Source organism: Athene cunicularia, assembly GCF_003259725.1.
Source record: "Athene cunicularia isolate RWA chromosome 5 unlocalized genomic scaffold, athCun1 chr5_part1, whole genome shotgun sequence".
NCBI lineage: Eukaryota > Metazoa > Chordata > Aves > Strigiformes > Strigidae > Athene > Athene cunicularia.
Genome location: NW_020799101.1, coordinates 27,634,307 through 27,659,175, shown reverse-complemented (window position 1 = coordinate 27,659,175; position 24,869 = coordinate 27,634,307). Strand labels below are relative to the sequence as shown.

Genomic DNA, 24,869 nt, shown 5'->3' with positions numbered 1-24,869 from the left:
AGAAAACAACAGGGAAAATACTAAAAGAAGAATAATTCTTAAATTACATAAATGTAAACTGATTTTACATGCCCCAGTAACATTTTGCAAATTAAAAGCTTCCAGTTACACAACAGACAATATAGAGAGAGGTTAAGATGGATGTATATAAAAGAATTTCATGATATGTCAGTGTGATACACTTGTTTGAAAGAGCACAGTCAAAGCCTTCTAAGGCAGGAGCTCTTCCTGAAAATTAGCTATTCGACTACCAGTAACAGAAGGATGCTCTAGTATAAATTATGTGGTAAGAGTTTTCTCCCTGGTAATTGTATAGATTTTCTCATGAAAGGTTTAAAATACATTCAGCACCAAGGAAAGGATCACATGGGTAACTTAAGTCAGACAAAGGTTTTCCACTTACGTTATTTCACACATCACTTTTCAATAGCAATCAAAAAATAACTGAAATCCAAGAATCATCTTATACAGAATATAGATTCATTGCAGAAGCTGGAACTTGCATTCTTCAGGATGGGTGAAAAATTTCTGAAATAAATGCCCTTTTTTAGGTGTGGGTGTTTTTTGTTTTTTTTTGTTGTTTTTTTTTTTTTAACTACTTTACCAGTAATAGTTGCAGCTTCAGCAGACAATGGTTGCTGATTGAGACTACTTGTTTCCGAATCTATGTGGAGTGTAGTTAGACTGGCCACTTCTTGCTCCTCAGCACTCTGTTGCTGTCCTGAAATTGCATCAACGTCAGTGGAAGCTGGAGTCCCTGCCTCAGCGCCAAAGCTGAAATCTGTACGAGGGAAGTGTTGTATTAACTTACAATCTAAAAATACCACTAATATAAAAAAACAAAAGCCCAGAACCTCCAAGTCCTCCATGGAAAACTTGTATGTGCGTCTCCTAACACACTGTTACAAAATTTACATAAAATGTAACAGCAGAAATTAATTAACTATTATGAATATTCTCATTTCTGTCACAAAACTGTGACTGTACTTCTGGAGAAGGCATTCCTATTGTATGCCCTGTGTTCTGTTTAGTTGCTGCAAGTGCACCTACATGTAAATGAAGTAAAAATTATGGAAACATACATTAAGGAATTTATTTGCAAAATTTACAAGCTGGAAGAAATATCTAGTTGGTTGTTAAAGCACTAAGTTCAAACTAAAAATATTATGGCAAATGATATTCTAACAAATGGCTTTTTCAATACTAAAGAAAAAATGTCATGCTGAAATGTAGATTTAAATACCATCACTTAGTTGCATAACATCTACGTATCTAAAACCTGTAATTTCTTCAATAAATTCTACCATATAAACATTATTTCTCTCCTACATAATACACGAGGTTGTAATTTGTAGCAACGATAATGACCCCTTCTGTTGAACAAGAGTAGGAATGGATAAATGAAATGAATGAAAAGCACTGTGTTATTACACAAAGCATACTAATTTTACCATTAGATTACATTTAGTATCTTGATTCATCTATAGTTACACAAACACTTCTGTAAAAATATCTGAAGTCCTTCTTTAAACTAAGTTTTACCTGAATGTTTTGAAAATAATTAAACAACCTCCAAATCAAGTCACCTTTTATTTTTATATTTCTCCAGGGAGAAGACAATATTGCTTTCTAACTTCTGCTTTTTGCACAGTAGCATTCCAGTGATGTTTTGTTTAGTATACTATAAACACAATAGGGTCTCTCAAGAACTCTGCTTGCTCCATTAACTTCTTAATGATTTCAGTAGGAAACCAAAAGAAGCTCTCTTTACAGAAAACTGCTGGCATACTAACTTTTTTTTTTTTAAAAAAAAGGAAATTCACAATCAATCAATCAATCAATCAATCAAAAATGCTATCACTTTTGGAAAAATGTACTTGCTTTCAAATTTGCGGCCATCGTACTGGAAGGCGCTGAAAGAGTCAGAGTGGCTATCTGAACTGATGAGGTCACTGCTGCCTGCGCTGGCAGGTGATGTCCATTCAGAAGGCACACCTGGGTCATCTATAGGACGCATTTGGTTCTGTTTGTTCAATATATCAGGAAGGTCTTTAGGAACTTCCAGGCTGCCAGGACTGCTTCCTCTTCTTGTCACATTCTAAACATTGAGGAGACAAATTATCTTACAATCTTGAATGGCTTATTTACATAAAATGGAAAAGCAATTTCACATTTGGGAATGTATCAAATAGTTCCTAAGTACCTAAACCAGAAACTGTCAACATATGACATACATAGTCAAAACTTTCCAAAACCCCAGGCAGGCAGCAGAAAGTGAACAACACATGCAGTCACAGAAGTTAATAAATAAAAATCTTCTTTAAACCATGAATTTTTGGGCACGTACCTTAAAAGGCTAGGATTCAGACTAGCACCTCTCGCACATATATAAGGTAAGTCTTGAGAAAGAACAATAGTAAAAAGTATATTATCTCCATATTATGTCTAAATTACTAAAGAAAACTTGTTAAACTTGGTTCTAAACACAATCAGGAAAAAAAAAAAAAAAAAAAAGGAATTTTGTGTCTTCTGGCTTATAGACTACCATGCTATAAGCAAAAATTTAATAGACACCACAAGCAAATGAATTTACTAATTCATGTATTATTTTTTTCATGATTAAGCCAAAACCTTGGCATTGACTTGGACACCAAAGGCAGCATAGGCAGAAATAAGGCACATAGATTTGCTCATGTAGAAGCAAGGTGGTGTTCTATTTGGAGTCTTTCTTCAAGACATTTTTTTTCACAGATAGGACTGCTTGCTTGAGAGGGGAAGAGAGATAAAGTAGAAAAACCATTTTATGAAATGGCTTGAAATCTTTATGCATTATGAGACTGAAAATTACTTCCTTTTACACTAGACGCAGTTATGTCTCTATGCTTTTACTATGCTTCTAATTAGAGATTTACACAGACTGACAAGCTTTTAATGATACAAGGTTTTAGCATTCAATAGATATAACAACCTAAAACTCATCTTAGTAAGTTGGTATTCTGTTTTAAGAAGGCACATCTATTTCTTGTGTGCTAGATTACAAAATCAGTAACAGCTTCAAAATACTTATTCAAACATCTTGGCTGATTTTTACTACTTAAGGAAAGTATCAATTCTCTTGTCTGAACTATTAATAATCAATATTCTTGCCCACCTATGTGAAAACAAACAGTATTCCCCCTGTTTCTCTCTTCTGTGGCCAGTAGTGATTATTTCTGTTTTATTAATTTGCAGATTAACTTTTTTCAATAGACTTCAAGTTATCATTTTTGTATTGTAACTCAAGACATGCTAACAAGAACACTTTGCACCAACAATCAAGATTCATACATGTGAGTTCAATACAAAAACCAAAAAAGTATACATTTAGACAAACTCTATAGGTCCTCTCTTGCCATTTATAGAAGATGATAAGTAAGTTTTTCTAATCACTTCAAAGAATCTTCTTCTGCCCCTTATTAGCAACAAATGAACTACTTGTTGACAACTTTCTGCAGGGGTATGTCTTAAAATGACCTTTAAATTTTTTTTTTTTAATTCTAAGCAGAAAAAAGAACTGAACAACTTTGAAACACTACATTTAAATTGTTACCCATTCTGTCTTCATTTGCAACTTTTTTTAATAGTTCCCCCTTCGTTGCTAGTTAATAAAACACTTATCTCTTCAAATCACTTGTCTCATTCTGTAAGTATTCAACAGTAATGAGAAATTCTTCACTTAAGGTTTCTCATTATGAATGACATTCCAAACAACATGACACCTCTGGAAAAGTGTAGGAAGAAAGCCTATGAAAAGTTGGTTCAATTAGCAGAGAAGTATTTACAACAAATTATTCAACACTTGTAAGTGAAATAAAAAAATGAAGAAAAAACATGTACCGGTGTAGTTCCATAGTCAGTTTCACTGACTATACCTGTGTAGTAACATACTACAGCATGAGACTTAACTGCATACCACACTGAAGACTGTGAATTTACATATAAATTATTGTTCTGAAAGTGTTTGTGTACAGAAACAAAGATCTTTACAGGTGCAATTAAGGCCTTTTAATTCAATGAGACTATTCATCTGATAATCACTTCTGCATTGTTTCCACAATGAAGATTCAATAGATATGAAAAGACATATAGCATAAAATGGCACAAAATGACATGAAGCTATATCAAAAGCAAGGAATCATTTAAGTGATGTTCTTAATTCTTTCTGATTCATAAAATCCAGAGAAAAATATTTTAGTGAACTTATGTATAATGTCATTGATAAGTTCATGCATATATGCAGACTTATATATTGAAATGTAGGAAGTGTAAATGCTTACCAGTGCACTACCACTGCGGAGTCTCTCAGCTATAAATTCATCCATTAGGTCAGGAACATTTGCATTGCTACTGCCAATATCACTATCAATAGGGTGCAGCTTTTGACTCATGTCCTCTCTATTAGCTAAAAACAAATGGACAACTGTTTATAGTAAAGAACACATCAAGACATTTTCAAAACAAAAGGTAACATATGAAAAAACCTGCTAATTAACAGATATAAAATCAAAATTGCCAAACATGCATTTTAAGAATTTTTCTCTTTTAAAGCAGATTCTACTTCAAGAATTAGTACGGCTTCTTCTTCCCACTAAGCAGGGGTTAGTCGATTTCCAGTACCACCTTCAAGAGCAAGAAGCTTATAGGTAAGCACTACTCAAAGTTGTTAATGCTTTAAGGATACAGCATTTTTTTTCTTCATATCATGACAAATAAGTAATAAATTCTAAAAATTTTATGATTCCTACAGGCTCCTCCTTCATCGCATTCCTAATGAAGAGCAATGTATTGGAAAAAGTAAACAAGGTTGTAATATGTACTAATGACAAGTGTCAACATAGCACTGTATACAGTTAGTATAAATAGTGCAAAGAAAATGTTATGTAATAAAATTACAGGCTCACACATGGAATGAAAAGTCAAACTCTGGATGGTCAATGGTTATGAACAATTAAGTTCACTCATTTATCAGTGTTGTATTTTTGATATAACTATACTGTTCATATTTAACTGTGGCTGTTACACCTGACTTCATGATCTTCACCTTTAAAGTCTTCAAGTTATTCCAGTTCATGTTTTGTCTATAAGAATTTTTCCCTCAGTGTCATCTCTCATAAAACCACAGTGTAGTTTATACTAATAATAGGCTCTGTTAACTGTTACAGATTTTAAATAAAAGGTACTTCTAAAATTAGTGCTTTCTCAATATCTGTTTTTCAGAAGTCTAGATTCTACAGTGGAGCAAATCAGTTTTTTTGAGACCCATGACAGTCACAATCTCGTGGTGCTATGCTTACAAAGACTGCCCTCAGGTGGCATTAACATCTCGATGCAGGATGCATTACAGAATCCTCTGTTAATCATGCCAGCATAACAATGGGAAAAAAGAAAACCTACATTACTGCTGAAAGTTAATTCATTGTTCTCTTAAGGTTATATGAACTAAGACAATGGATATTAGTGATGGCCTTTTTTGATCAGTCCACAGAGGTCTCACAGTTAGTAGGAGAAAGACTTATCATGAGACCTTCATGAACATCCATGATTCCAAGAAAAAAGAAAGCAATTTAAGATATAACTGTATCCAATTTGATGAATGAATATAGAAAGGCCTACAGCATGTTTTGAAAGACTAGAACCAAACTTTATGATTAGACTTACAGAGAACTGTTGTAATGAAATCATTCTGGTAATAGACTTCTGTTTCAGACTATTTAAAAAAAGTTATCTAAGCTGATCTCCAAATTTAAATTTGAGGGGCTTCTTTGTTTTGGAGGAGGAAAAGGAGGAGGAGGAGGAGGAGGAAGAAGAAAACACACTAAATGAACCAGAAATACAATTAAGTCCAACCTAGCTGGTCCAGAGCCAGGTCCTTCTGGACAAACAAACTACACACAGAGTGGAACAGCAAATTCTGATAAAATAGCATATGCCAATCGTTCAGCAGGCTAAATTTTAAGGCTCTGCATGGTAGATGAAAATTCAAAACTTTCAGGGCATAATCCTTTATTAGGTCATTTACTGTCTCTTCCTCTTCCCTAACCTGATGGTCTTCAGCAGCAAAGAGGTTCAACTAAATATCTTGAAAAGGGAAATTAGTAATTTAAAGTATGTAAAAGTAACTTATGCTGGGAGAAAAATCAGCTGGCTGTAGGCGCATGCATAACCAAACAGGGAAAGCAGTGATCATCCCAAAGCCTTTTGATTGCTTATCAGAGCTTGCTTCAATTGCATTAAAGCCAAACTGTTGCTGCCTTTCTTCTTTTGCGCTCTGCACACTGTTAGTGCTCACCTGCAGCTTTCCTTCCAAAATAGCCCATTACATGACTGTACAGATCCCTCAGTGGAGCCTCTGCTGGCATTCTGTTCTGCCTCTGTGGGGAAACATTTGCCTTCGGCTTCGAAAGAGCATGTACAACAGTTTTATAAACACCACCCAGGGAGCCCTGCTGTTGTGCTGACTCCTGACCTGATGCTCTAAAGGCACTACGATTATGGAACTGATTAACTGCAATAGCTTCTTTTTGCAACATGGCTGCTTGAGTTTCTGTAGATTCCTTAATTTGCTTGCTGCCAGCTGATGCAGCATTGATTGCATCTAGAGGTCTATATATTCCAGGTCTAACCAGCTCTGTGACAGCTGATGAGCTGGTGCTTGCACTGGTAGTGCTGTTGCTGCTACCACTACTGCTACTACTGAAGCCACTGAGTTTACGAAGTCTTGCTTTCCAAGCTGCCTCTTTGCTCTCAAGAGGATTGTAAAATTGAATCGATTCAGTAGATGGCCTAAAAGTAACATGAACACTATTTCTCTTTTTAGTCGTTATTTTCATGATTTTGGCCCTATGACTTACAGTTTCAGATATACTCCTTTTAGTTGGTGACAGTTTGCTTGTGCCTGTGGTGTGAGGCATCTGAGGGTTAACTGGTGCTTTAGGAAGAATTTTCTTTGCATGCATAACACGTGAGTTGGTTACTTTTTCATTAAACTGGGCACTTTTATGCTTTTCAGCTACTGCTGCTTCCGCAACTAAATCTACATCAGCTTCAGTGGCTGCTTGCCTGTACAGGTATCTCTTCCCTTCTTTGCTGCTAGGACTACTTGACCCATGATCAAACACACTTTCATATTGTTTATCAATATTTAACTGTCTGGCTTTATCAAGCGCTTGATTTCTTGTAAAAATGTCTACTTGAGAAGGTGCAATATTACTTATAAAGCCACTTTGGTTTTGTTCTAGGTGCAGCTCTGTGTTATCAGCTCTTTCTGTAACAGTGATGCTATTCGTGCATTGACCAGTCTGATCTCTATTTTCTAATCCATCCAGTGGTAATCTATCATTCCTATTTACTGACGTATCAACTTCGTGAGCAGAAGCCTCACATTTATCTATCTCAGAGTTACTGCAAAGTTCTTCTTTTTCTTTAAGATATTCTCTCAGAGAGGAAAGGAGATCATCTTCACCTTCAAGGTCAACATATTGGCTTTGTTCAAAGGCTGTGTTTGCAAATTCTACTGGCCCTATTAAATGACAAAGATGGTCATAAATACTATCCCCAACTTCCAAGGAGGACTCTCTGCTATTTGTATCAGTGATATGGCTTTCAGTGGATCTATGCATTGAAGAGGTCTCAGTGGAACTTTGTAAGCTTGGAGCATGATGGGATGAACTGTCAATGACAGGAACTGCACCTTTGGCTCGTTCAACTGCAAATGGTTCCAGGATGTCAGAGGTGCTGCTGCTTCGTGGCAGTGGCTGTTCCTCATTTAATGCACCAAAAACTTCACTTGGAGCATCCTCACTCTGTGAAAAATGTCTGACTCGAGATGGTCGTGGAAGAATTTGAGCATCATCAATGTCTGTAGAAAAAAAGTATATGTAACATGCACTAAAATTTACATACAGAGACAATATTTATTTACCACTACATCCTAATTATGTGACTTTAAAAGCCGGGAAAGTCCAGAGCCTTGTTTTCTTAAGTACAACAAAAATACTTTTTCCAGTACTAGAGTGTTAAAAACACACGCACATATTATCCAGTACAGAATGCAGTATAAATGAGTTAGACCACCAGAACACAGTTTTATAGGTTAACATGCATGAGAACAAACAGTGAGACCATGGAACGTTTGGAAATACAGTTAAAGCTAGGGCTGTGCCAATAAGTTCAATAATTCAACCAGTATTATTCCAGCTAGCTTGTTCAGGCAACGGTTACCTGGAATACAGATTAGCTTAACAGTAGTACCCTTCATGGAATTTACATCTTCAGAAAAATGCACAACTCCAAAGAGAACAAGTAAGTTTTCTGGAAAATTAGAAATGTCTATTGAAGTGGAAAAGTATTACTTTTTCATAACTTGTATGAATATATATAAATTACTGAATAGAGAATACTATCATATGATTATGAAAATAATGGCATATGTAATATACTATATATCTAAAGACTAAGGCTTTTAAATGATAGGAAAGTGCTGGCCCTATATGGAATAGATGACTGTACATAACAGATTGAAGATTATACCCTTTTGCCCTAGAAGGATGTTTTGTCTCTCATCTTCAAAATGAGAAACTACATACTTGATGAAGGCTTACCTCCCCCTCTTCCAGCTTTACACATGCAAATGCAACATTTATGATACTGTCCAAATTAAGAACTCTGGTACTGAAAAACATCCTGTAGCTTCACAACAGTTAACATTACAGTAAAACCACTTTTGTATATTGAAAGACCAGAACATATGTTGTGACTATTTAAATTAGTGATTCCTTGTCTCTGTTTAGACTGCTAATATGTTAGCATCAGTACAAATCATAGTTAACTCTAATGAAAGCTACAGTTCCAACATGGATCAATCTAGGAACTGTACAGAAGTATCTTCAGTCCACTTCACATCATACACCAAAATAAAGAACCTTCATGCTCCTTCTCAGATTTCCAGATAATGTTATAGGAACATTACATACTATCAAACCACCAGTGTAGGCAAGACTAAGTATCTCTTACAGACAATTCAACTAATTGTAAGAACTGACACTGCCCTTGCAGTCTTTTTATGGGATAGGTACTTGAACAGTAAGGTAGAAACAGCTTTCTCAACGTTCTCATTTTTTGTTGGTTTTGTTTTTTTATAGAATTCTTTATTCCCCAGATTTACTTTTTACTATCTACCAGTTAAACAATTGTAGTTATGCTTTTAAATCCAGGAAAAACAACACCAACTCGAGTTACTTGCCACAATAAACTGACTTACCTTGTGGTTCTATCTAGAGGATTTATCTTCAGGACTGCAGTGGTGATTTTACTTAAAATCAGCACAGAATTTAAGCCCCTTTCCCTCCCCTAAATCTGATGCCAAAATAAACTATGTTGAACAATGTTGAACTAATTTTAAAATATTTCAAATTATTATTTCATGGATCTCTATATCTATTTCAGTAATATTTAATAATGATAATCTTAAGTCACCTTAAAAACTTTTCTGAGATTGTTGGAGCTGGATTTTCTCATATTTTCCTTCTAAGCAAAGGATATAAACTGGAGGAATGAGATACATCTCTACTTAACTAAATGTATGTGTTGGAAGAATATGAAAAGTGGATTTCCATACTCAATTTTTCAGAGAAATTAAAATTTGAAAATTAAAATCTGACGTGATACAAAGTTTACTGAACTGTAAAGAAGCGATTAGACAGGAAATAGAGAGGCTTATATTGGAAAAAGAGTAGACATCCAAGCTATTTCAGAAAATAAACATGAATGGAAATTCATCGTATACAGCACAATTTATTATCCCCTTCCTCTCTTTTCAGCTTTGATAAGCAACAAATTTCTCATCACTGGTCTTCTTCACTTATTACTAACTATATGAATGAACACCCTCCGAAATGAATGGTGTCTCTCTCTCTAGTTGTAACCGTTACTTCAAACTCTATTGACTTAGGCAGAGATTAACACAAATTATGTTTATATACTCAAAGCTATTTCTTACAGCTGCGAAGAAAGGACCATAGGATTTGGTCAAAAATATGTACGATAGTGATAGATATGAGATTAATATATAATTAATATATGTAACTATGATACACTGATCTCATCTTGAGCCTTCAATATGCATCTTTCATGTCTTTCATAAACTCAATCTTATCTAAAGCAGCAGCTTGAGGATTGCATACTGTGCATGCATGCAGCGTTTATGATTTTCTAGGATGTTAAAATTACTGGATGGAGAACTCCAAATGCATGCCAAGCAGCTCCACAAATTGAAATAAATTCAGCTAGATTTATTTCAGTGTTGAGCCAGTATTAATTTTAGGTGCCTATGTACATATGATTAGCACATACAAGTACACAAACATTTTCAAACAAGTATGTAGTGCTTGTGCCAACAGAGATTTCTTTTTTGTAGAACAGAGGACTAAATTAAGGAAATAAAAAATATACTGTTGCAATATCAGCACTGAAAATACAGACAATGTTTAAAAAACCCAAATGAACAGCTCCTTCACAACCAGGGCTCACCCTTGCACACAGGTATACAGTGAAACTGGGATACCATCAGTCCCTAAGGAGTTTTCACTAACTACATTGCAATTGTACACCATAAGGCTGTGTATCTGACACAGTGCATGTACTTAGGAAAAACGCTGTCCTGGTTCCTAATACGTTACAGCGAGGAAGAGAATGAAATTGGTAGTTCTAGAAATCTCACCCAATCACAACTTCCCTTAAATCAACCTTACCTCTCCTTTTTCTGCTAGAAGGCAGAAAAGTAGTTTTTCAGCATCAAGTGTGAGTGAGATAGGCTAAAATACAAACTCATGGAGAGACACATTCTGGCAAGACCACATGAGTGCAAGTAGAAGATTCCCATATAATGATGGGACACGATTATATTTTATCATGGAAAGTTAGTTCAGAAAGTGGAGAAAAATACCATGTTTTGCTTCTCAGCTTTCATTTAGATTCTCCTTCTGTGAGTTTCTGGGAATAAAGAATAATTACAATTGTATTGAAATTACAAATATGATTTCTTTATATTTCATCTTAATGATTACTTACTGATTAGGGAGCAAGGTAGTAAAGGCCTAATATATGTCTCCCTTTCATCTTAATACTTTCTTTGATTCTTTTAGTCCCAGCGGATATGGAAAAATCTGTCACCTGCAATTCATTAGTCTGACATTGTGGTCCACTGCTTCCAGGAATCTTGCCTACATCTCACTGACATTGTTTTTCACAAGTGGTCTTGTACCTCAACAGTTCCGGGAATTAATGTTTATTTTGCTATTCTGTGAATGATTCTAACAGGTTAAAAGAAAAGTTCTTTTTAGAAATATTGCAGATTTCCAACAATTGCACTATACTGAATAACTTTACTGTTTAGTTAAACATCTTAAAGTATAAATCTCCACTTCCAATTTCTGGATCCTATTTGAAAAGTTTCAAATATTCTGCACATGGAAATACAGCACAACTAAGAAACTACATGAAGGAATTACAATCTTCGGAACAGCATTCTCTATGATGCTAGATTACTAGATGTCAATATTGAGCTCTTACAATAAATTTTGTTAACCTACTGACTGATCTTCAAGCAGAAGAATTATGTCTCAATAAATAACAAATTATAGTGAGGTGTTCTGCCTTACTCTTGAAAATTAATATACTGTACTGTATAGACAAAGGTTTTGGCATAACTGCTTTCTTTTGGACTACCCATAAAAATTCACCAGTGTTCAGTGAGTCACTTTCAATGAGGAGTTTCACAGCTAAAAAGAAGCTGAATACTACTTCAGAAAACCTAAGATTAGGACATCCTATTCTGTAGGCATCATTTGAAATAGCCTCTCCTTCGAGTTGTGTTGAATCCAAAAGTCAGTCTGAGTAACAGGGATGTTCATATAATTGTGAAATAAGAGGAAGGGCTGTCACAGCTAGCTAAAAATCATTCATTACCTAAAGCACGCTTATGACAGAAAAAATTTGTTTACTTTCCAAATTACATGTTGTACACCTGGACACAAGCAGCTTCTAGAAAAGAATGTACTTACTGTAAGAGGAAAAGGCAAGGGAAATTATAACACTCCATGTTTAAAAAAAAAAAAAAAAAGAGACAGAGTAATAAAAAATGCAGAAAATTAAAAGAGCAAAGTGCACCCTGATCCAGTGGATAGTTTCTCCTTTACTCTACTATTTCCCTATCAACACTCTAACAGCTTGCTTTCTTCACTAGAGTTTTTTCAAGGCAATGTTCAAGATTCTTGGGCACATCATGAAGCTATCACCTTCAACACCTATCTGTTTGAGAAGACACCAAAACCAAGAAGCACTTAGGACATTTTCTATGCTAGAAGTGCAAAGGTCTGTAAAATTATTTCACTTTTAAGAATTATGTTAGTCATGCAGTTTTTGTATGGGATATCAACAGAAAGCATAATAGCAGGACAGCCATCAGGTTTGGGACACATCAGAGGAAAGATGCAAGCCAGGACTTTTCAGAAATATGGATGGTAAAATTGACTGCAAAAGCATTTTTGCCTTCTTTAAGCAGGATAATTAAGTATAAATGACTACATGACAAAATAATAGTTCACTGTGAAAGCTCATTCCCTTCTGCATGAAGAATTGACTATTTCCAACAATGTTATAGCCAGGTTAGATCTATTTCTAATGTGTTGTTCATGTATTTTTCCTATAAAAAGCCCTATCTTCTAATAATTTATATCTCAGAAGAGATGTATCTTTTGCATTGATGTGTTATTTTATTACACAGAATTTGTATTTTATTATTCATTGTGTTGTCAAGATTTGCATTCAAATACTTCATAATTTTTCATTGTGAAAGTCTGGCATCTCTAGGGTGGGTTCGTTGAACTTTCCTGATTCTGTATGTTTTCAGATTGAATACTAAGACACCAAGTTTCTGTTTACAACAAGAAGACTTAATTTTGGACACGTAACAAAATACAATTATAAAAATACAGTTCTTGGTACTTCTTGGGTAGCAAAGACAGGCAGAGGGTCAGAAAAGATAAAAAAAGAACATATCTTCCATTAAAAAATCAATGCCATTAAGTCCTTATATTTGTACACAGTTTTGACTATATATATTGTCTTCCCACTATGCTTTCTCCTTTTTTCAGTCACAGAGACAAAGGCATAATACGACTGTCAGCCTTAACATACTAATTTACACCTATGTAATGGCTAGAGCACATGAAAAAAAATCTGTAAACTTTCATGGATGCATTTTTAAAAATCTGTGCTAATTCTAATTATTGAATCTATTTGTTCAAAGACAATTATCCAAAGAAAGCTACTGTCAAACTTCTAGCCAACCACCCTGTTAGACCAAATGTTGAGGAAAACTACAACTCTGTAAAAAATGGATCATTTGGAAAACACCACCAAAATACAGCACTTCAAAATTCCAAACTTTATAGATTTTTAAAATGTTTTTATATATTAATGAAAAACAGGCTTACTGTGAAGTGTATTACATGATACCATATACTTCAGAGAGTCTTTTTTCATGGGAGCTAAAGTGTATCATTATCATGGTTGTCCAAACAGCATTTAATGACACTGAATTCAGAAATTTACGTAGAAAGATGTAAATGGTAAAACGAAGTAAAATTTTGTTCTTCCTTCCCTCACTCATCACAAATAAAAACTTTAGAGTAGTTGTACTCTCTGGTAGACAGATGCTATATTACCGCTTACCAATAAATTGAAAAAGCAAGAGATTTCTCTAATTTTCATGTTTATGATAGTAAACATTGGCACAGCACTAACTTCTAACAGTTCCAGAATGAATTGCAAAATAGCATGGTATTTTAGATAACTCAAAATATTCATTCTTAATCTCTTCCCCTCTCCCCCCATCCCCCAAGTATTTTTACTTTGAAAAATTTAATGATTTAGCAGAATTTGAAAGCAGAAGGTTTAAAAAAGTGATAAAGGGGGTGCAGAAATTAGCAGAGGTGGCACTACCTGAAAGCTCATCAGAAAGGGGAGTGAGAACAATATCAGGCAAGAAGGGTTTGGAAGTATGGATCAGAACAGGAGCACTTTTAGCACTGCGTATATAGGCCGATGGCAGAGCACATTCACCAATGGATCGGCTTCTCATGGCTTTAAAAAGGAAAAGAAAGAAGTGGGGAAGGAAAAAAGAAGAGTGACTATAATGAAAGGCTTGTGTCACAGAAAAAGCAGCAACAGAGAAAACAAAGATAAAAAGGAAGAAAATTCAAAAATTAAAACATTTCAGCACGGCAGATATTGGCAGAGCTGTAAGAAAGAAAAAAATCAGTGGACACATAAGACATTTTAAGTTTTTAACTTTTATGTAAAGCAGCAACAATGCCTTTATTATGACGATTACAGAGATTTTGCATTCAAAATCAAGAAACTAATTAACACTTTTTTTCCCATTGCATCAGGGGTTGAAAAATCAAAGTTAAAGTCACTCGACAAGCACTCAGAACTTGAAATTTTTTAACAGAAAAAATAACTTACACTACATTTGCATTTTTCTAGTTTCCTTTGGTTTACTCCTGAAAAAGCATCTCTGAGTTTTACACATACCCATACTCTTGAATTCATGATTCTCCAAAAGAGATTCAAAAGCATAAGCAGAAAATGACCAGTTCTGTGTGGAAAAATTTGTAATATAACTTGTTATAGTTCCACATTAAAAATGAAGTGACTGAAGTGAAATGGTTTGACAACAAAAAGCATTATATTGTTTCTTATGCATAGGATCTGGCTTGTAATTGATACTGGATAAATCTTGCTAAATTGATCCTAATTCACCATTTCATGTTTCACATCCTGCCAACAGTCCTACAGAATGGAAAACTTACATGAGAATTGTGGCATCAGGATCAAGGTTGTATCTGCAGCTTTTCTAACAGATTTAAAATGATTCTTTGTGACATGTTTTCCTTTGCCAGGGTAAGACATAGCAAGAAGCAACGCTGCATTCAGTCTCAAAATACACTTGAAGTTCTTCAAAAAGCAATATTCATTGTTTCAAGCAGCTTCCCTTTCAAAATTGTTTTAAAATGGTTGCTTTCTTTTAAGGAAACTTCAGTACATCTTACATAAGTATTGTCAATACAATATTTAATCAGTCTTTGAACTTTTCTACATATGTTTTCAAAACAACATGGAATGTAGACTCAGAATCTTAGTGCTCCTGATCTGTATGGGAATCAGAAGTGCAGTGAAAGTTGAGCACATCACACTTCTAAATCAGGTTAAAGAATTGTCCACAATGGCAACATGCAGATAACTTGGGTAGGTCAATGTACATAGAGCATAAAACACATTTGACAAATGCAGCATGACTTAATTGAAGTCTTAACATCAGTTTGAAAAAACAATTCAGAAAGAGATGTTTTAAGACTGAAGCCATTCTCTATTAAACAGTTTGTAAGACTGTTTTGCTGATTAAGGATACCAATTAAACTCAGACACGAGAGTGAAAAGAGTAGGCGCATTTTACTGGTGACAACTAAATAATGTAAGAGATCAATACAGAAAACATGCAGTAAGAAAATGCAGAATAATGCACCTAAAGCAACAAATCAGAAAATATGGGGTAATGCATCAAATCATTACTACATGAGAGAGAGAAGTGTGATTAAGAAAGATCCCTCACCACCTACATGTTACCAACATCCAGACCCACAGTCGCTGGGCAGCCCCAGTTGCAGCGAGGATTTGGAGAGCCTGTCCCGGCAAGTGGGAAGTCCTACGTGATGTGTCCACTTGTAGGTGAGGCTTCCAAAGTCGGCAGCACGAGGGTCCAGCCTTATATACCAAAAATCAGCAAGCCAGAATACCTGGCACCTTTGTTTTGAGCGGAAAATATCTGGTTTCATTCTCTTGTTGGATTCCACCCAAAGCCTGGCCAGGGCTCAAGCCATGGGGGAAACCAAGAGAGTTTCCAACACGGCCAAATACTTGGGTACTCAGCCTTGAATGAAGCTGGGAAAGGAAAGTTGGATACTCTCAGCACTTCATCCTCACTACTGATTATATTCTGTTTAAGCTGCATCTTTCACTAGTGAGTTTAAATTTTTGTTAATGACCACATGCTAAGTTAGCAGCTTCAGCTCAGGGCCCTTTGTTAAGGCTTCAGTATTTTAACGCTTTAGCACCTTCTACATCAGCATAAGTGGCTTGTTATAACTTAGTACAATAATCTACAGGTCAGCTCTGGTTTGGGCCTGTTGTCCAAGCCTCAGGACTTCAAAGACAGAAACTGTTTAGGTTGTTTTTTTTTTTTAAAAAAGGCAATTATGTGTAAGGCTTTAACATCTCTTTAAGAGATACAATAAAAAAATGCAGGATACAGTGATAGTTAGATGTGTTACATTCATCACTGTGCATCTTAAATTGAATGTAGGCAAGAGAAAAAGTAACAAGCTACATAGTAAAGCTTAAGGGTATTTTCCAGCCTAAATGATTCTATGATTCTAAATAAACCAAGCTTCTGAGATTAGATACTGTCTTATTTACAAATCTTAACATAAAGTATCCCTTGTAAATTGACTGGATCTTTTCCACCATATTACATTGATACTAGCAAGGGGGATCAGAACAACCCAATTAAAATTTGGAAGGTAACAGAAACTTCTGAAGGAAAAATTACAGTTTATTATTATTGAAAGCAAAATTAACTTTGAGATGCTGTAAAAGGAAAATGTGATCTCAGTGAATTATTTTAAATAAGATGTGTCCCATTGAATTAAGTAGTTGAGGCAGACAATACCAGAACGTGGACTAGATATTTGACAGTTTATAACCTTCCACTGTTGTCTATAGACAAAAGCAGAACAATAGATAAAGTAAATTCTCTCTGATCCAATATTTTTATAAGACTAGAATCTGCTGTCTAAACCACAAATTCTGTGTCTAGCCCTACAGAAGATTTTTCAACCCATATGCATATCATGTTTAAAGGCCCTTTTCCAAAAATTACTTTACATAAGTTCAGGCTAAAAATGTACACACCGCATATCAGAAAAGCTATGATTTTTATTTGAGTTACACACATACACAAATTTGGTGCAGCAATAAATGTGTGCTGGCATGAGGATGGCTCAAAAAATAGAGGTGCACAGATGTACACAAAATGTGTACAACATAAAACATTTAAAAAAGAAACCCCAGCTTTTTCTTACCATAAAATATTCAACATGCACATCCCCCCTACTCAGATATAGAGTATATTGCTCACAATCAGAGGAAATATACTACATATCAGATACCATGCAACATATCTGAGGTCTGACTCAATTCCAGAATTATCTTGTAGAGCTAATGTTAAATTGAAGCAGAAGATCTGACCAGCAAAATGTTCTATAGAAAATTTTACTTATTGTGACTGCAAACCAGTTCTTTTTATTATGTGACCCTGTGTTTACTGGCACAGATTAAGAAGCATCCAAACAGCACTCTTAGCAGACCCAAGAGACAATAACAAGGAACTGTTTGCAGACAGGACATATGCTTTTGTAATATATTCTTCATTAACATTTAAAAAACCTGAAGAGTTCGGGATTCTGGCTCTAGCAACTCTTTTGGGGCTTTTCATCTTTTAAAATCATCCTAATCCTGTGATGCTTGCCCACAAATGGTATTCAACAATATGAATAGAGCTAAAATTTTAACTGGTTACAAACTCGGCTTATTAATATCAAATATGTAAGATAATTGAAGGAAAGGAACAAAACCATGGAAGCTAAAGTACAATGAAACTAAAATCAGATTAGTTTGCAGCTAACCAGGTCAATATATAGCTTGATTAGAAAAAATTTCAGTCATTTTAGGGCTAACATCATATAAATAGCCATCTTTCAAATAGGAGCAAAACAAAATCATTAATAAATTGACCAAACAATATAATCTTCTGACAGAATATCTGAAATATTAACAATTTGGGAGGGAGAAATTTTAACATGAGCTTTACCTTGTTAAGACAATTAAGATTTAAAACAAAACCACCACAACAGTTCATCACAGACTATCTACAGAGAAGCAGAAATTACATTTAAAATATCTGTGATCCATAAGAAAAACTTTAGTCAAAATAGGTGCTGTCAGCATGAGATGCAGGAAAAGCTGTGTAGCAATTGAATGCATGAAAAAGACAGGAAATTTTAACACAGTGACTTTTCTCTCGTGTCTACACTGCTTACAGAACAATTCACTCTCCCACACCAACAAAAGCCTTATGAGGAAAAAAAAAAAGAATTTTGAAGGATATTCAAATAAAAACTCTGGCTAAGTAACCTCTGTGACTTAAAAAAAATTGTAAATATTTTTGGAAAAAGAAAATACTAATTTCTGAAAAGCTAGCATAATTATATATTCAACTGCCAGTATGCATCCCAAGTTTCTAAACTGTGTCAGAATGTAGATGTATCCAAGAAGTATCACTGAAGCAACAACACACAATGACCAAAGTTACTACTACTACAGAGATAGTAAAACAGCAAGGGATACTTCTTAAAAGGCTCTTAATTTAAATAAAGTAAAATCAGCTTAATTTTCCTTCACATAAGGGATAGCACTAAGATCACCAAGATGAGACAACAGACTAAAAGAAATTTGTAGCCCAGTTCACATCAAGATATTCTAAGCAAATCATACAAACGTATGAGTCTTCTTTTGAGCAATCCACCTAAAGCAGTTTAGCATCACCCATTTCTAACACAGGAAAGAGCATCTGCAAGTAATGAAGTCAAGAAACAGATGACTTCAGAAATGGAGAATTGCACACATCTGTGCGTATCTTTCAAAAATGCAAGATTCAGGGTTTAGTAAAAGACAATGCATCTTATAAACTATGCAGACATATACATATTTCTCTCACTTTGCACAGCTGGAAAATACTCAACTTATTTTGTGCACAGTTCATGAAAACACACACTTAAAAAGCCTTCTACTATCCACCTATCCACACCATTGCCCAAGCCATTCTAGCTTTTTTCTCTTTCATATACATGTAACAGTATTGTTTTTCCAATCCAGGTTAAACATGTGATCAAACTCATAAAGAATTAATACATCAACTGCACTACTTTCATTAGCAGTAACTATAATTCTAGTAACTACAAGCTATTCAGCTACACTCAAAGCACATAAGGCTGCATAATTCACATATTTAACTATTATAGATCATATACCTTGTGGACAGAAGTTATCCACGTTGCTATAAAAATCAGTTATTAATTCCTTGTCCTTTCTCAAATGTCACTTGTATCAGCTTTTACAGATACATACCAACTGTTTTCTGCCGTACTATGCTTCTTGCCTTTTCTGTTCCTGGAGAGCCAGTGGTTGTAGCACTGCGTTGTCTCATTGGGGCTTGTCCAGGCTGATCACGGCTCCAGCCTCTAGAAAAGGACTTATCAACGGAAGATTTTGGGAATTCATGCCCAACTCCTGAAAGAATAGAATTGCAGATCTATTCACTTCTACTCTGGTATCACCAGATATTTGTAGTTGTGTTCCTTCAAAGAGTTTTAAAGCTGGACAGAATAAATTATTTTATCAAAGCAAGCATGACTGCAAAATCTAAACAGCTCATTACTGGTTTTTAAACATATAAACCCACTCAGTTAGCATTAACACTGAAGCTAGCATTAACACTGAGGAATACTCAAACTTTATCAGAAGCATTGGCACTATTAAACTATTGTGGTTTTCTTTTCTGACCAATTAAGTGCAAACCCACAAGAAAACAGGTTTTATAAAGGTTGTAGCCTGATAAAATGTGTAATGATCAAAAATTTTCCTTTGCTGTTTCTATTATACATTACAAACAAAATCATAAGTTACAGACCATTAACATTGTAGGTTTTTTCCAAATAATTTAATGACATTTGATGAGCATGAAATAAAGGTGATAAAATATTATAACACAAAATGAAAAAGAAAAAAAATGGGATAATGGGATCAAAGAACAAGGCTCTTTGTAAATTCTGTAGTATAAAAATACTATACTAAGACTGAGAAAAGATGGAACAAATTCAGATTTGACATTTATATTGAAGTAAATAAAACTCATATGAGGAGCTACCAGAACTAACTGTATATAAAAAAAGGTGAACTATTTGCAATGTATTTCCTTATCCACATTGAACTCATAATCCAAAATAATACTTGATAAACAATTACAATAAATAAAAGGTCATCTTCTTGGAAAGTAAGCCCTAGTATCACATGTTCATTATTATTAGCAAATGAACAGGGCCAAAGAAATTTGGCATAAATTGTATAATATTTATTACTTCCAAAATTGGATTTAATTCTACCTCACATTTAACAATGGAAGCTTTCTCTGGTGGAACTCTATTACTGAAGGCTAACATTAACACCTCTCTTGTGGCTCTGTAAGGGTGATACAGATGATCCAAAATGTTTTTTAAGCCTATGGTCAAATAACTATACACATTCTTATTCCACATAAAAGACAAAAGCTATATAGTATAGTATAGGAAAACCAGAAGACATGGTCTGCAACAACCTCTCAGGATCAACCACAGATAAATGTATTTCTGTCCAGTTGTCACACACCAGAAGAACAAAACGAAAGTGTGAATAATGCCTCTGCTCAAGATGAAAAATACGGAAGCACGTGAAATGCTTTTATCAAAAACAGCCTACAGGAAAATCTTCCTTATGAGAGGGAATCCACATAAATTATTTCTCACTGACAAACACGTGGATATTGGTATGAAGTACCTTCCCACAGGTTTGACTGGAGAATCACATCAATCAGACACTGAGAGATTAAAAAGTAGATTAAAAATATACCTTTCTACTTATTACTCACCCTAAATATAACCCTGCCTCTCACTATTAGATAACAAAGCACTTTTTAAAGGAGAACAGTACCATTACCCATGTTTTACAGAAGTGGAAACAAGGACAGAAGTGATTGCTCATAGCCCCATGCAGAAAATCACATCTCTGATCTGGGAAGAGAATCGAGGTTTTGCAACTCTCAATCCAGCCCCCTCTATCCAGGAGGACAGACTTCCTGTCCCTTACAGATTCCAGAACTGTACCATTATAAGCAAGTAGCCACCTCCTCTCCCCATATTATGTTCTACAAAGTATCTCCTACACTGTTTTCAAATCAGTTTAAAAACTGGTACCATTCATATGGATTATTAAAAGTATCCTTTCTCTTAAAAAGTCCAACAAGGTCACTTCAACAAAACCTGTCTTCACCATGGCTTAGTAATGAATTAGTACCCAAACAAAACTATGTTCATCTTACATTTCATCTTTAAACAACATTCATTGGATTTCAGAATCAATATTGCAATTGTTCTTGCAACAGCCCCTTGCTAGCTAGCTAATTTTTAGCAGATATATAATCTTTGTTACTTTCAAGAAGTTAAGACTGGGACTCAACTAATTTAATTGCTTTGATAAAAGAAGAAAACTGCAACCCACTGCAGTGTAACATTTTAGGTTAAATTCAACACACCTTTAAGAACTACATTCCATATGCACCTATTTGTGGGACTGAATCTTAACATGAGAATTTTGTGGTGGTTCTGAAAAGCAGCCATATCTTAAAGAAACTGGGCTATTTCAGGTGATAGAAATGCCTACTTAGGTATACTAAAAAGGCTACACCAAAATTATGCTGTGCCTACCATCTTATTACCCCAGCTCAAATTCAGATGATGTGTATACAGTGTTGTCTTACCTTTTCCTTTGTGTTTTTTCTGCTTTTGCTCACTTAATTTATCCAGTGGCAGGTCGCTGAGGTCCAGGCTATACAAGTTTCTAGCTAATACTTTAGTTAGTGTCTCCATTGTCAGTGACCACTCAGTGGCCAGCTCTTCCCAATATGTCAGTGATGACATTACAGACAGCAAGTCATCCCAAAGTTCTCGAGAGATGTACACATTTAAATTTGCTTTGATCCAAGCTACTATAAGAGTCTAAAAGAATAAAGTGAGAAAAGTTGTGCTCTGAACATAAGATGACAACATTCAAATGTTACTGCTTAAAAGGAAGCTTCTGACACAGAAATTTCTGTATAGTTGCTGACATTCTTTTCCTCACCAGAACACACAGATTTTTCATGAATTATCAAGTGTTATGTTAACATGGACTTCTGACTTAGATAGAGGAACAACTCATTTGACTCAATAAAGATCTTTCTTACAAGTTTTGCCAGAGTTTTGTAATACTGTTCTCAATTAGTTCACATCACATTTGCATCTTGTGTATTCCTTTTTTACCTACTACAGAATCTAGAGACTTTATAGATCCCATTGACAAAGAAGCCACCACAACAGCTTTCTGCAACTATAAATTTTGAAAGGATCTGCTACAGCTTATGGTAAGGAATAAAAAAATCAGTTGCTTAGGCATGTATGACACAGAAGATTTTGTGCCAACTTGAGCTAATTTTGTAACGGAAGCAGGCTAAAACTGCACCCATTGCCAGTTAACTCGACTAAAGGACGGCAGCTTTTTAATTTCACAGTACCCCAAAAACCACTGTCATTGTGTCATTAAATATAGGGCAGAAAGTAACAAATGTAGCCAGTCCTTTAACCCAAACCATTCAGGTTATATGGGTAACATGATCAATGATTTAAGATGACAAACCAGCCAACAGTGGTTATTGCATCTAATCTATTGGTCAAAATTAGCAGAATTAAAGTGAATTTATGTTTAATTGCCTGGAAAAGAGGTCCCGCAAGTCTTCCAGCTAAAGTGGAGTTTTTTCTTCCTTGATATTGCAAGAAAGTTTGGGGTGGTATTTTCAGCACAGATTCTGTAACCCTGAGCAGCACAAGTAGCATCTGTTCCCTGCAAAACAACATTAAACTTAGAGTTACCATTTTGTTATACTTCTGTATATAGCAGGATACTTTTAAAGAGAATAACTAAGCTTTATTTGCTCAAACACATTCCAGATAGGCTGTTTGTAATCACAGTGTCCTAACTTGGTTCTTGAAAAGAAATTACTCCAATCTTCTTTTCACATTTGAGAGTGAAGAATGAATCCCTGTCACTCTGTAACATTTTCTGTCACATCATTCAAGTGCTATCACCTTCAATGGCCTGAAATTACTTGCAAAGTTTTAATTAGATATCCAATCCAAGTTTTTATCTTTTTTTTGTATGAATGACAAGTTTTGGCAATGTTACATTATCATGAACATACTTCAATTATTTTGCATGGCATAATCTTTGCCATCACAGACTAGAGTCACTTCTTCACAGTGGTGTGAAACTGTGGAAGAAAATACTAATCTAGTGGAATCTGTTTTCTAGTACTACTCTGAAGTTTCCTGGTGGCTAGCCTTGAACTATTTCCTCACAAGTTGAAATCCCCTTACTAGTGCTTCTTCGCAGTGGAGAATGGTGGTGATATACTATGTCATTAGAGAGAGTTGTTTAAAGGAGAGGGGGAAATAATAGAAATTAATTTGAAAGCGGGGTCCCTTGTACCTGCTAAGCACATTAAGCACTGAAAAGGAACAAAATAGTTAAACAGTACACAGACTCCTGTACACAATTACAGATCAAGAGCAACCCACATCTGATTATAATAGTTATCCACACTTATCTGAGGATTTTTTGTTTATTTTTGAATAAGGCTGTGAAGCTTCATATATGTTTTCATATTTTAGCACTTTGACACATGAGCATAATGCCCTGGAAAAAAGTCATTAGTAGCTTCTTAACAATATTCTGTATATCCTAGCTTACTTCTTTTTTCACTGAGGGATAAGCTGCATCAAACTAACCAGGTGCTTACTACTGGCTTTAACAGAGCAGATAACTTCTTCCCCTGTGGTAAGTTGTCTGTGATGTTAAAGTCCATATATTTACTGATTTAGAGAAACTGGTTCACATAGTCAACACCACTCTACTGTGTTTACTACCAAGTAAATTTTCTCATTAATCTTGTGAACTAACAATCTAAGATAAAAGCATTAGCATTTTACCATGTTTTCTTGTCCATAGTCACTTGGACTACCATGTGACGGTAGATATTAAGAATACGTTTACACATATCAGTGTGTTCGTCCAGCAGAGCTTTAATTTCATTTGCAGGTTCAAGAAAGAATATATTTGAAGAATTTATTATAAAAACCTGTAAGTAGAAAAGAGTTTATATTATGAGCTTGAAGCACACTGATGTTTTCAAGCAATTCAGTTGATAGATTTTCTCTTTCTGGTTGCTATGATTAACAGAAAAGGCTGCATATGCACTCAGAAGTATATATTTAAAAGTTATCTTGATGTCATGATAAGGCAACAGTAAGACTGATTTTTTTCCCCACTTTTTTCTAAAAAATACATTTGTATATTTTTGCTCTCATAGATACATGGCACAACAAACTACTCAATACAATTATTTTAACATGATGGACAAAAATGTCCCAGTAGAAGCCCACTGCACAGTGTTTCACCTATAAGCCAGCAGCTGACTAGTGTAACTAATAACTAAACTAATTGAAACAAACCTAGTATACACTGAGTGCTTCAGCATGACACAGCCTGTATTATGTTCTGGGAAACTAAAGCATTCATCCCGCTGTGATCAGTAAGGCTTACCAGAAGTAGGAAAGTGGTTGACTTCAGTGGACAGTGAATTAGGGCTTTCAGAATGAAAATGATGACAACAAAGTTGGCAAGGAAACTGTAGGAGTTACAGGAGCTATTACTGAAGAATTATTATACTTTTAATATAAGTTTAGGAAGTATTTGAATCACAGCGAGCTCTAGATTTCCAATTATTTTTCATTTGTTTTTCTTAATCC

General features: G+C 34.9%; 1 protein-coding gene across 1 annotated transcript in view; it reads right to left on the bottom strand.

Moving 5' to 3' along the window:
* RALGAPA1 (Ral GTPase activating protein catalytic alpha subunit 1) overlaps window positions 1–24,869 on the bottom strand; it is a 131,625-nt gene that overhangs the window by 77,909 nt on the left and 28,847 nt on the right. Inside the window, exons 13-21 of the mRNA XM_026849293.1 lie at window positions 24,051–24,199; window positions 22,776–22,905; window positions 21,788–22,025; window positions 19,345–19,506; window positions 14,041–14,181; window positions 6,329–7,897; window positions 4,317–4,441; window positions 1,882–2,098; window positions 605–781 (exon numbers count right to left, since the gene is read on the bottom strand). Coding sequence (XP_026705094.1) covers window positions 605–781; window positions 1,882–2,098; window positions 4,317–4,441; window positions 6,329–7,897; window positions 14,041–14,181; window positions 19,345–19,506; window positions 21,788–22,025; window positions 22,776–22,905; window positions 24,051–24,199 — 2,908 coding nt within the window. The remainder of the gene's footprint in view (window positions 1–604; window positions 782–1,881; window positions 2,099–4,316; window positions 4,442–6,328; window positions 7,898–14,040; window positions 14,182–19,344; window positions 19,507–21,787; window positions 22,026–22,775; window positions 22,906–24,050; window positions 24,200–24,869) is intronic.